The sequence below is a fragment of the Elephas maximus genome, chromosome 4, assembly GCF_024166365.1.
Source record: "Elephas maximus indicus isolate mEleMax1 chromosome 4, mEleMax1 primary haplotype, whole genome shotgun sequence".
NCBI classification, from domain to species: domain Eukaryota; kingdom Metazoa; phylum Chordata; class Mammalia; order Proboscidea; family Elephantidae; genus Elephas; species Elephas maximus.
Genome location: NC_064822.1, coordinates 124,061,488 through 124,075,505, shown reverse-complemented (window position 1 = coordinate 124,075,505; position 14,018 = coordinate 124,061,488). Strand labels below are relative to the sequence as shown.

The 14,018-nt window shown below is 37.8% G+C and overlaps 1 protein-coding gene across 1 annotated transcript in view; it reads right to left on the bottom strand.

Moving 5' to 3' along the window:
* Positions 1–333: 333 nt before the first annotated feature.
* The window catches only part of RXYLT1 (ribitol xylosyltransferase 1), a 28,781-nt gene continuing 15,096 nt past the window's right edge, over positions 334–14,018 (bottom strand). Inside the window, exons 4-6 of the mRNA XM_049884961.1 lie at positions 6,815–7,129; positions 4,845–5,015; positions 334–751 (exon numbers count right to left, since the gene is read on the bottom strand). Coding sequence (XP_049740918.1) covers positions 334–751; positions 4,845–5,015; positions 6,815–7,129 — 904 coding nt within the window. The remainder of the gene's footprint in view (positions 752–4,844; positions 5,016–6,814; positions 7,130–14,018) is intronic.

The window sequence follows — 14,018 nt, the reverse complement described above, 5'->3', positions numbered from 1 at the left end:
GCTTGTTCAAGGTCAGCCACAGATGAGGTGCAGAGGCAAGGTTTTAACCCAGTCTTTCCGCAACACAATGCTGCTTCCCTAGATTGAGTATTCTTGGATGAGAAGAGGTGAGAACCATTCAATCATTCCACTTTGTAGAAATGAGTTTGAGTAACGTTTTAACTGCATTTTCAGCTTGTTCACAGGAGTGGCCCAATAGGGGAGTGCTCAGTCAACATTATATCATCTAGTATTTATGAAGGTACCTTAAAAACATTTATACACACACACACATCCAGTATTAGAAATGATGAAAAAAAAAATCAGACCTTAGTTCAAAAAGATAATTAAGAGTTAACCTTTATTATTCATTAAAAACGTGCTTTCTATAATACTAGTGAACTTCATTTTTAGTTCTGTTTTGAAGTGTTGATACCACTGAAGTAACATTTTTCTCCTTTGAATCTTTTCTTGCAAAATTATAGTCTTCTCTTTTTCCAAAACAGCAGGAAGTTCCTTCCAGTTCTTGATAAAGATGAAGGGAGCGCCCATGGACTTGAGCAACTGCAGAGGAGCATTATGGTAAACAGACGTATTTCTACAGCCGCCAGGTGTCATCACATCCTCGACAACAGGAATGGAGCCATAGGAGCAAGCCTCATATATTCTGTAACACTCTGTGTTTACCCCTACTGGGCACAGCGTGAGATCGCTCTGAAGCAGGGCATCTTGATAATTCTTAAGGCTTTCATTTGTTTCCTGAGGCTGCCACCTAGAATATCAGAAACACAACTTTAGTTTTTACTTTACTAAGCATATCTTCTGTGAAAGAAAGGATTTTATCTTTTAATGTCCATCACAGGAAATGATAAACACATTACAGAAATGACAGGCAAAAGAAAGAACTGAAATCTTGCTTAAATAGGCCTCTTGAAAATATTGAAGAATCCTAAACTTGAAAAATCTACAGCTTCATGTTTTTTTAAATCTAGCGTCACCATAAAATGTGTCAACAAATAATATTAATTCACCTGTATTTTCTGAGTGCTCGGTACTCTCTCCACCCCAACAGCCACCACCCTCCAAATCCCTGCCCTCATGGAATTTATATCCTAGTTCTACTAGTGGAGACAGGCAGTAATCAAGTCAAAACAGTCAATTATTTAGAAAGGATTAGTGATGGGAGGAAAAATAAAGCAAAGAAGTGGGGAGGGAGTTCCCAAGGGGATAGGGTGCTGTTTTAAATAGGTGACCTGGAAAGTCCCATTGTGGGGGCATGTGAGCAGCAAGCTGGCGATGTGGGAGCAAACCATGCAGCAATTTAAGGGGAGGACAGACTGTAGAGCAGCTAAAGGCCACGAGACAGCTAAAGGCTCTTGTTCCTTGGCATGTTCAAGAGACAGCAGGGAAGTCAGGATGGCTGAAGTAAGGTGACCAAGGGGGAAAGATGTAGAAGATGAGAATCACCTATATGTGATCAAATGGTCAAGTTACTTCAAAACAAAGATGAGAATGTAAGGTGGCAGGGACACTAGACTAAAGGAAACACAACAACCAGGACAGAAATAATAAGAATATTCACGCATTGTTAACAATATAACCAATAGTACTGAACAGTTTGTGTAAGAATTGTTGAATGAGAACCTAAAATGCTGTGTAAACCACCGAACACACAATAAAATATTAGTTAACAAAAACAACCCCCCCCCCCAAAAAAAAACAAACTAACTCTAGCCTTAAACCCTAACCCCAGACCTAACCCTATCTGGAAACACAACTCTATTACCATTCTTAATGTTAACCCTAACCCTAAAGCTAACCATTACCCTAACTCTAACCCAAACCTTATCCTAATATTAACCATAAACTTATAACTCTAGCCTAATATTAACCCTAATGTTAACCCCAAACTTAACCCTAACCTAATCACTAAACCTGACATTAACCTTAAACCTAATTTCATACCACAAATCCAACTCCAACCCTAAAGTTAACTCTAACCATAACCATAACTGTAACACTAACCCTGCTGCAAACCCTAAACTTCACTTAATCCTGACCCTAAAAAAAAGATGCAGAAGATGAGGCCAGAGTGCCACAAGGGGCCCTATCATGTAGAGTTTTGATCAAAGGGGTGATATGATCTAACTGATATTTTATTAGGGAGTATCTCAGTGGTGCAAATGGTAAACACGCTCAGCTACTAATAGGAAGATTGGAGGTTTGAGTCTACCCAGAGGCACCTTGGAAGAAAGACCTGGTGATCTACTTCTGAAAAAATCAGCCACTGAAAATCCTAGGAGCACAGTTTTACTCTGACACACATGTGGTCATCACAAGTCGAAGCTGACTTGATGGAAACTGGTTTGTATTTTATCAGAATCAATGTGGCTGTTGTGTTGAGAATAGACTGCACAGGAGTAAGGGCAGAGGCTGAAAGGCCAGTTAGAAAGCTAGATGTTCTCTCCTGACTTTTCCTATTTTCTCATTGAAATAAGAAACAGAGTCATAAGATATGAGAAGTTGGGGGAAAAGGTGTCAGGGTTTAGAGACGAAGGCATGAAACAGTCTTTTATGGAAGCGGAAGAATACATGGACTAGGAAAATGTATGACTGCTGGGCACCTGAGGTTCAAGGTCATGCATTTAAAGTGAAATCGATTAGCACCTTTCTTCAACTAAGTTCAGCTGCCTGGGTGCAAGTATGGAGCCGGTAGAGAGCTGGATTTAACCAGAGTTGGTGTTTGACGGATTAGGGAGCTGAAAGTATATGCAGTTGTGATTGACTATGAAAGGTAAGTGGGGTAAAGAAGAGCGTGAAGACATGAGCAGAGCAAAGGACAAGGAAAAGGTGGTGGCAACAATGGACTTGAAGGCCCACTAGGATTGCTGGCGTCAGATTATTACAGGGAGTAAGCCTGAGTGACAGGAAATGGGGGTTATAGAGAGGAATGTTAGAATTTGAGATTACGGAGACATTGCAGTTATGTGTAAGGACACAATCTAAGAAATGACCACTAAAGTGAATGGCTGAGATCAGAAGGAGGCCCCTATCACTGGAGGAGAGGAGGCAAAGGAACTGCAAGACCAAGGTGATGGAGGGACCATCTACGAAGATTTGGAAATCACCTACAATTAAGACTTCGGTAGTGTTGGTTTTCTCTGCTGGCACAAGATTTAAAACTGGGGGTTTTAGGAAGGACAAGAAAATGGTCTGGAAGCAGCAATGAAAAGGAAGGAGGGCACCTACCCCACCTCCAGGCTCCACTGAGAGGAGTTACTAGAATAATTCTATTCCTACAATGAATTTTGTTATGTTAAACTGTCTTCATCATTCTACTCCAGGTACACTGGCCCCTGGTTGTTCCTCAAACACGGTAAGCATGCTCCTGCCTCAGGGTCTTTGCATTGCTATTTCCTCTGCCTGGAATACTCTTCTCCCTAATATATGCATGGTTCATCCCAGTACCTTCTTCAGATCTTTGCTTAAATGTAACCTTCTCACTAATGCCTTCCTTGCCCTGCTAAAACAGCAATAATGCCCCATCTCCAGCCCTCTCTGTACCCCTTCTCTGCTTACCTTTTTCACACTGCACTTATTACCTTCTGACACTTAATATGTTTTATTTGTCTTCTCCAACAAGCATTTAAGGGCCAAGATGACATGGACTTTTGACAGCTTTGTTTACTGTGGTATCCCTACTAGCTAAGACAGTTCCTGGCATACAGTAGTTGCTTGATAAGTATTTGTTGACTGACTGAATATAATAATTACATTAACAACAGAGTTGGGAGTTATCCATTCTAGAAAAGCATATCTGCTACAATTAAAAAACAAATTCTAGATCTAGAAGGATATTTTTTAGGCATCACTTCTTTAATGACTCTGCTTTATATATACAAAATTCCAGTTGTTTATTTAAAAATAAGATGAAGAATTCCAAAATTTCTTCCTTTACTCCATGAATACCTGTTTAATGATTACCATGTAAAAAAAGAAAGTTTACAATTCTAGTTGTTGGCTAAGTCAACTAAGATCTGAAATCTCTTTAATCCTATTCATCCATCTATCCTTCCATCCACTCACCATTTATTCTAGGCCTACCTTGTGCAAAGTACCATGTTAGATCTTGGGATTCAAAGACCAACATGTGCCCCTGTCTCCAGGGTGGTGTCAGGTTCCTGAAGGTGTGAGGAGTAATGCTTTTGAGTCTTGGTGTACTGGGCTGGTCTGACGAACATCTCAGGGATGAACCTAAGACCTTAGTGGCATTCATATGGTCCTGTATATCAAGTCTAACAAATATTATTGAGGACATCCTAGTAATTGGCATATGACAGGTATTAGTATTCCTCTTCAACTGTATGAATTATAACTACAGGCAGTCCATGGGTTATGAACATCGACTTACAGACAACTTGTACCTGCCCTTTAATGTTATGTAAATTTGCCCTCATTTTGAAATGATTGAACTAACCCCTACTTGCAACAAATTCTTCATCACAATCATGTGCTGCTTTTAGACCACTGAAAAGGCTTCGGGCCTTTTCTTGCACTAAAGTAAGGCTAAATAGGAACCATAGGCACCTGTTACCGACTTATGAATTCGACTTAAAGGCACAGTTAGGGACGGATCTCGTTTATATCCTGGGGGCTGCCTGTGTAGAAGATTCTCCCTGTTTTAAATGTATACACCCAGTTTCTATTGTATTTCTTTCACAGCTTTAGTTATCAACGTAACTTCTCGGGAGAGACCGATATTAATGGAGTTAACAATGCTTCCCTGGAGACCTTCTGTGCTGCCACAAAAAGCGACTTTCAGACAAGGGAATGAAATGGATGAATCAAGTAAACATAGAACTTACTGTTCTCTTGCTGAAACCCAGCAAAGCTTATCATTCCCATCCTGTTTCAAAATGTCCATCAGAGCTTGTCTGGATGAATTTTCATAAATAGTTCCTAAGAAATTACATAAGTATGGCCTCTCATCATGTAACATTGACCAACTTGCCTCCACGACCGGAAAATTCCTGTATCTATAAAAGGTAAGCACACGAGTTAACAATGTATGACCAATGGACTGGCAAAATTCTCAAAATTCAACATTTTAGGAAGCATGGTGATGTAGAGAAGAGTTTTAAAATATTATTTTCTAAACCCCAACTTGTAATTTTCCATGCTTACTTTGGAAAAGTCCCTGGATCTACTGAGTTAAAAAAAAAAAAGGAATCTTGCATGGACATTTCACAAAATTGCCACGAGATTACGTGCCTAAACCTCTTTGGTGTTTACATTCATCAACTTCCATTACTCACCTGCAAATGTTACACAGGGTTGAATTCAGGACCTTTAAAGTAAAAAAAGCATCACCTACATTCACAATGATCATGATCATAATGTTTTAGCTAGGAGATGGAAAGATTACAGAATACATATTGCTATAGCAAAGAGTTCTGAAAAATTAATTCCAAGGGCTTTTTCAGTAGATTGAAACAACAAAAAAACATACAGGAAAGGCCTGTTGAAATGGGTTTGGAAATAACAGAGATCAAATTGTGGGTCTGAAATACACCTTTCACGTAAGAGAAAAGCTTTACATAACCATCTATAACAAAGTTTCTCAACCTTGGCGTTACTGACATTTTGTGAGAAGCAAAAATGTCTTTAGGCATTGCCAAATGTCTCCGGGGTGGGGGACGGGAATTGTCCCCAGTTGAGAATTGATCCATAAGGAAGATATTGGCCTAGTCTAACACCGGAATTGCAAAGAGTTTCTGTCTTATACTGTATAGAGTTACTGTAAAATAGTAAATTTTTCTTTCAAAATATTTCACAAATGTGGGCTCTACACAAAGAGACAGCTTTTTCAGAAGGTCTTAAACTTAGCTGTACTTAACAAAAATCTTTTTGTCTGGCCCTACGTCAAACCTTCTAAGCCAGAATCTTAGGGTGCTGGGCCAAGAATATGTCTTATCAATGTGCTTCCCAGGTGACATTTGTGTAGCCAACTAGGCACCAGTCTAAGTCCCCATCATGTCAGTGAGATTTTTCATAATTCATCCACTCAACAAATATTTATTGAGTTCTTCCTTTATGCCAGGTACTGTATTAGGTTCTGGGGATCGAGCAGTGAAAAGAAACAAAAATTCTTGCCCTCAAGAAGTTTATATACTAGTGGCAACTTACTCTTAAGTTCAATTTACTCTAAATTAAAACCTTGCTATAACAGAAAGATATGAAATATATTTTCCACTTTATAGCTGGAGACAGACTTTACATATAGCAAATATACTGAGAAACCTTAGCTATCACATAGTTGACCCCTCATTTTACATACTAGGTTTGCACAAATTCAACCAGTCTTAGTGGCAGATCTGAGCGTGTCACAATCCTCCCAAACTCAAGGGCCCAGTGTGCTTTTAATATTACTGCCCTCGAAATAAGATTTAAAGGCAGTATTATTAAAGGTTTGTTTTTTTCTTTCAAATTACATAGATTCAGTAACTGTTTTAAGAAAGTCCGTCTGCCATTCTCTGCTAAGCATCTCCTTAAAACACTCTTGATAAGCTTGAAAATTCACCTCATGCCTTGGGGTTTTAAAACAGGAACAGGAAATTTTGCTCATGTGTTGTCATAAAAAGATAAAATACTCCAAAATATCATTATTGCCACTGAAGCATAAGACCAAAGCATATTTTTGCCTCCAGGAGCGATTGTACCTGTCCTTAATGATACAAAAAAAAAAAAAAAATTCTGCAAATTTAAAACACAATCTTCCTGATTCAGAAATTCAGGTCTGAGAGTCTAGAAATGTGAAGTAACATTTTGTACTTACGTTGCTACACCTAAGGGCCACTGGAAAACATCCACTTCATTAACCCAGGGGCTGTCATATATTAAGAAGAGCAGCTCAACAGAGCCTCCATTTCTTTTGAGGAACTGGCTTATCCATTCATTATTACAATGTTCATTTCCAAGTAAAACAACAGCAAGATGCTGGAGTTTTTGAGTTTGTACTAAATTCTGGGCGTAAAGTAACCACTGGGTGGCGTAAAAGACTTTTGTTTTCTCTCTTCCATTTAAAATGAGCACCACATTATTCACGTCAACAGAGAAGTACCCTGGGACTACAGCTGGACCAGTGATGAAGCTGTTAGGAAACAACAACAAAAGAAAAACAACAGACAAATAAACAAAAACAGAACAAAGCTATCTGATACCAGACCCTGTTAATCATTGTATATAAAATCTATAATAAGATTTAATCCCTATTCTTTCTAGACATGTATTTTGTATAATACAAGCTCTTCTGAACAAGTCTGGAAGCTGGGGCATGGCTACAGATTAATGGGAAGCTTTGGTTATTGACAGATGAATTTGGATGTGAGAATTAAAAATGTGGTAGTCTTTTTTACGGTTTTAACCTCATTCAAAATAAGTACTGGCTAGAATAACGTGAGACTCTGTAAATAACAGTGTTGTTCAAACCAGAAAGATGTTTAATTAAAGTCAGTAGTCCCCAGTCTGCTACTATGCTCCTTATCTGGATGAAGCACCTGAGTTAATGAGTGAGAAGGGCCGACGGAGGAAGGAAGAGGAAAGGGTCTGGGGAATCGTACACAAGAGCTTCAGTTTTATTGGAAATATGTTAATCTTTTTTTTAAGAGGAAAGTTAAATATCTAAAGCAAATATGACAGAGAGCTGGAGTTTGTTAGTTCTGGGTGGCCGGGAAGTGGGCATTTGTTGAATTAGTCTCTGTTCTTTACTGTGTTTCTAAAAGTTTTCATAAAAGGATCAGGCATGTTCCGTAACTGACACTTTCATATTAAAAAAAAGGTGCTGCTTATTTTTACAACAACCAACAGCACTGAGATATTTTAAAGCTTTATATATTAAATGTTAAAAAAGTCCATCTTAAAATTAGTCACACTGGTCCTGGACTCTTTACAACCTGCTAGGACCTTTCCATCTTTAGCACAAATATGCTAAAATCCTGCTTTGTTTGCTTACTATTACTGGGAAAGAAAATGAACATTTATTAAGTGCTTTTTATATATATATACGTGCACTTTGCATGGGTTATCATTTAACCCTCACAACAGCCCTTCAGAGTACATTATTCCTCCATTTTGCATTACAGGAATCAGGCTTAAATTGCATAATCTGTAATGTACAAATGAGCAAATGAGTAAAACTCAATGCTGAGTTTTGAACCAAGATCTGTCTAATGTCAGAGCTTAAATTCTTTCCACTATGTTATGGTTAAATTAAGGAGCCCTGCTGGTGCAGTGGTTAAATGGTAGGTGCTAAGCAAAAAGTCAGCAGTTCAAACCCACCACCTGCTCTGACGAAGCAAAGACCTGACAATCTGTTGCCACAAAGATTACAGCCTAGTAAACCTTATAGGGTTCTTTCCACCCTGTCATGTAGGGTCATTATGAGTTGTAAGTGACTTGATGGCACATGACAAAAATGGTTAACAAATACTATAGATACTAGCTGAAACGTAGATATACATATTTTGTTTCTATGCACATGTGCCATGTGATTTATTTTAAAATTATAATAACCTACAGGGATTAGAACTATGTTTTCAGTTTGCCCTGGACAGCAGCCAGTGGATTTGAACTGCTGACCTTTTGATTAACAGCTGTACCTCACCTTAGCTCTTAACCACTGTGCCACCAGGGCTCCCACCTAACACTGCAGGTGGTTAAGGACTCAGTGATAATCTGGTAATTTAAGATAATTCCCAGAACGTGGGGTGCTAAAAAATACTTCAGTTTTGGGGATGATGATGATAGCTAAGGTGTATGTTTAAAATATTTATTATTGGTAGTATATGTATGTTTTATCTCTACTTTAGAATCATGTTGTTGTTTTTGTTACGTGCCATCAAATCGATTCTGACTTATAGTGACCCTATACACAATAGAACGGAACAATGCCCAGTCTTGCACCATCCTCATAATCATTGTTATGTTTGAGCCCACTGTTGCAGCCACTGTGTCAATTCATCTCTGAGGGTCTTCCTCTTTTTCGCTGATCCTCTGCTTTACCAAGCATGATGTCCTTCTCCAGGGACTGTTCCCTCCTGATAACATGTCCCAGGTATGTGAGACATAGTCTCACTATCCCTGCCCCTAAGGTGCATTCTGGTTGTACTTCTTCTAAGATAGGTTTGTTCATTCTCTTGGCAGTTCATGCTATATTCAATATTCTTCACCAACATTATAATTCAAAGTTATCAATTCTTCATGCATGGGAAGCAACTGAAAATGCCATGGCTTAGGTCAGGTGCACCTTAGTCTTCAAGGTTACAGCTTTGCTGACAGGCATAAATACAGATCTCTTCCAGTCACTTGGCCAGACAGCTGTCTTCCAAATTTCTTGGCATAGACAAGCAAGCATTTGCAGTGCTGCACCCATTTGTTGAAACATCTCAATTGGTATTCCATCAATTCCTGGAGCTTTGTTCTTTGCCAACGCTTTCAGTGCAGCTTGGACCTCTTCCTTCGTACCACTGGTTGCTGATCATGTGCAACCTCCTGAAATGGCTCAACATCTACCAATTCTTTTTGGTAGAGTGACTCTGTGTATTCCTTCCATCTTCTTCTGATGCTTCTTGTGTTATTTAATATTTTCCCCATAGAATCCTTCAATATTGCAATTCGAGTCTTAAGTTTTTTTTTTTCAGTTCTTTCAGCTCGAGAAATGCTGAGCATGTTCTTCCCTTTTGGTTTTCTATCTCCAGGTCTTTGCACATGTCATTATAATGTTTTATTTTGTATTCTCCAGTTGTCCTATGAAATCTTCTGTTCAGTTCTTTCACTTCATTTCTTCCTTTCACTTTAGCTACTCAACTGTTCAAGAGCAACTTTCAGAGTCTTTTCTGACATCCATTTTGGTCTTGTTTCCTGCCTTTTTAATGACCTCTTGCTTTCTTCATGTATTATGTCCTAATGTCATGCCACAACTCATCTGGTCTTTGGTCATCAGTAGTCTTTGGTCAACAGTGTTCAACGTGTCAAATCTATTCTTGAGATGGTCTCTAATTTCAGGTGCGATATACTCAAGGTTGCACTTCGGCTCTCTTCGTCTTGTTCTAATTTTTTTCAGTTTTGACTTGAACTTGCATATGAGCAACTGACGGTCTCTTCATGGCCCCTGGCCTTGTTCTGACTGATGACATTGATGTGTTAACATTCTGCACCACCAGGGGCTCCATTTGCCTCCTAGCTAGTTTTGTTTTTTTTTTTAGTCTTACTATACTATGTTCCTTTTTCTAATGAATGGTCAACCAGAAATTATATTAGGATTGTACTTTATTTTATTTAAGTTTTACCTAGTGGTTCTGGGAATTTTTATAAGGTTTTCTTATTTGGTTTCATATTATTTCTTTGCATATCATCAGCAATGTAACTTATGTTCTAAAATAATTCATAATTCACCATATTCAAATTATGTGTTGTACATTTTACTATTGTTTCTTGAATTCAGAACATTTAAAACTACTGTTTCTGGATGCTAAAATTAGTAGCTAAAAGTCTGAGGAAAAAAATCTTTACATGGTCTCAGAGTATCTCCCTCTAAGATACATATCAATCACAAAGTGAAAAATACTACAGTGGAGAAACCTGGCAGACAGCACCTTAACGAAGTGATCAAAGTTAATGTCATCAGCAATTGAAAAAAAATATGAAGTACTGACAATGATACAATATCACTTTTCATCTGATTTTGTTGCTCCAAGGTGTACATAAACTAACCAATTTAAATAAATTTGCCACTGAGTGATACAAGCAGTTAAGCACTTAGCCATTAACCTAAAGGTTGGCAGTTTAAATTCTGCCAGAGGTACCTTGGAAGCAAGGTACCTGGTGATCTACTTTGAAAAGATCACAGCCACTAAAAATGCTGTGGAGCACAGTTTTACTATGAAACACATGGAGTTGGGAAGAGTCAGAGTCAACTCAACAGTAATTTTTATTTATTTTTTTGGTACTCTCAGCTATTAATTTGTCTGAGTTTGAGAGGAGACATTAATGCCCCTTTTCATGAACTACAAGGAATGAAAAGGGAAACTGGACATTGGAAGTGTTCAACAATTACTTGGTAGAGAATGAATTAATGGATAGCCAGGTCTTTAAAATTATGGTTTAATTTTGGAAGAATTATGGGTTAAATGCATCTTCCAAAGCTAGGTATTAATGATATTTGATGATCAGTAAAAGATTTAAGGAAATTATTAGCAATTTAGTAAGAAAATTAGAGTAAGAATTGTGAGGAAATAATTTATCTTCTCCAGTAACGAGCAGAACAATGACTGGACTGTAATTTGGGACCCAAGCGTTCTAAGATTGTTAAACATCAATATACAGTGGAGATGAGAGTCAAGGCTAAAGATCCAACTGTGAATATGCTCTAATCATCTTTCTGGAATTTTGGAATTTATGCTCAGTTGGATTTATCTGACCCCATTGAATCGCACTGGCATGTACCTGTAAGACAAAAAGTTATTACACCTAAGGAAAGGCCACAGAGAGGCTTCTGGTTTACGGGGAGAGATCCTTTCTCTTTACCAAGTCATATATAATCCTCCAAGTTAGGACCACCTTGCTCGGGAGTTGAGGCCTAATTTAAGAGATTGGTCATCAGCTGACAGTAAATGAATTCCTCTCTTCAAGGAAATGCATCTCTCTTAATAAAGTAAGTAGTCTTTGGGACTCAAATGAAGCTGTTTACTTACTATTCTAATTTTTATCTATCCCAAGAGTTCTTTTTAGGTAAGGATGATTCATCTAAAAAAAATTACCCAGTGCTTATTCAGACTATTACGATTCACTACAGGACAAACAGTATTCTGATAAAGGATACTATACCATGTAAATCAATTCTATCTTTTCAAAGACAGCCAAGTTCTTACTTGCCTTCTGGTTGGAAAAATTTGTTTTCTACCCTGTTTCTTTCCATATCTAGTAATGTTTAGGTAACTTACCTATAGCTAAGGGCTATTTTAGTCTCCAAAGTAGGTAAAGCCTCTTAATTTATCACCAAGAGATTATTTTCTATTACAGTATCACATTGTATTTAGGGAGAAAAGGTTTCCCTTTTTTTTTTTTGTCTCCATTACAATTTCATATGTTAGCTATATTTTTATAGTAGCAGTTTCACTCTTTTTGTTTTTTAATAATTATAGGTACAGAAAAAAAGGTCACTCAATTCACAATATGTTTCAACAAAAAAATAAGAGAAGCCTATAAACACTTATGTATACCCTGTGTCTAAAATGGTGAATATCACCCTGAAAAATTAAAAAAAAAATTGAGAGTGTTAAATGATAATCGAGAATTAGGTGCATTTTGATGTACAAAATTCAAATACTAGATAAAAAGAGACTATGGCAAATCTAATTAAATTACTATAAAAAACCTAAAAACCAAACCCATTGCCGTCGAGTCAATTTGACTCATAGCGACCCTATAGGACAGAGTAGAACTACCCCTCTAGAGTTTCCAAGGAGCGCCTGGTGGATTTGAACTGCCAACCTTTTGGTTAGCAGACGTAGGTCTTAGCCACTACGCCACTAGGGTTTCCAAATTACTAAAAAGGGAATATTAAAATATAAGAAATTAAAAAGTCAAGAGGAAGTTAAATCTTGTAGCAAGATCAGAAAAAAGATTCTAGATTCAAAGCACAGATAAGCACCTCTAAAAAATAGCCCCATTTAAGAATCCAACATGAAATTATAGAATTACATATATTTAATACTGGAGATAGCTTTCAGATTATGTGTACTAATCTACCACGTTAGAGAATCATGGTTCCATCCTACTATTTGCAAGTTGTTTAATCTCTCACAGAGCCTCACCAGGGTTGTTGTGATGATTAAAGTTTATTTAGATAATGTGTGTAAAAGCTCTGGCACGGCAACTGCTCCATATGTTTTTGTTGACTCAGGATTCTCCTTATCTTAAAATGAGCCAATAAGGCCCTCAGAAGGCAGCGCATCCCACGGCATGCCAGCAGCAGGTCTAGGATGAGACCTTGGGCCTCTGTGCCTACTCTGCCAGGCTGAAGCCAATCTCACTCACATTTGGATGTCCTGTAAGCAACCTGAACACTCAGTAATCCTTGGATGAGCACGGGGGCCAAAAGCTGCCAACTTCCCATTTCCTTATCTCGACAACATGGACCTGGTTGAGACATTGGCTGAGCCAGTATGTGACCAGAGAGAACAGGGAGTGAGAATAGCTCTCTTCTGTCAAACCAAAAATGTATCAAAATAGTAATGCATTTTTAACACAAAAAGAGCACTAAATATTAAATTGGGTAAGGTGTTAAGTTAGAGTTGCTCCTCTAGGCCACCGCTAAGTTCAATTTCACAATTTCACCTATGAGAAAAAATTGAAAGTAATCTTTAGGTGATCAATACAGAGATGCCAACATTTTAGGACATTAAAAACAAAAACAAATATCCTCTGACCATCTCTTGCTCAGAAACAGCACACTAGTTAAGAGCTTGACCACTAAGTGGCTCCACCACTAATTTACCTTATGCAATCTTGGGCCAGGTACTCAGACTTTCAGCGACTCAATTTCCTCATTTGTAAAAGGAGGACAACAATAGTACCTACGCCTCATGGGACTGTTGTGAGGGTTACACAAATATAGCACTTAAGAAGAATGCCTGGCACACAGCAAGAACTATGTGTTAGATGCTATTTTTTATTATTACTAGCTGTGCAGCTTTGGAAAAGCTTTTAATCTCTTTGTGCCTCAGTTTCCTCATTTGAAAAATACAAATAATATTTCACAGGGTTGTGGTAAGAATTAAACAAATTAAAATATATAAAATGGTAAAACAGTGTCTAGTACATTGTAAGCACTTTATAAGCATCAATCATCACTATCACCGTTATTTTTTTAAAGGATATTTAACATTAAAACTGTGACATTATGAAAAACTAACTACATTATTCTTGTTTACCAATGAAACTTTTATCTGGGACCTGTACTGATTTACAGTCCAGCGTTT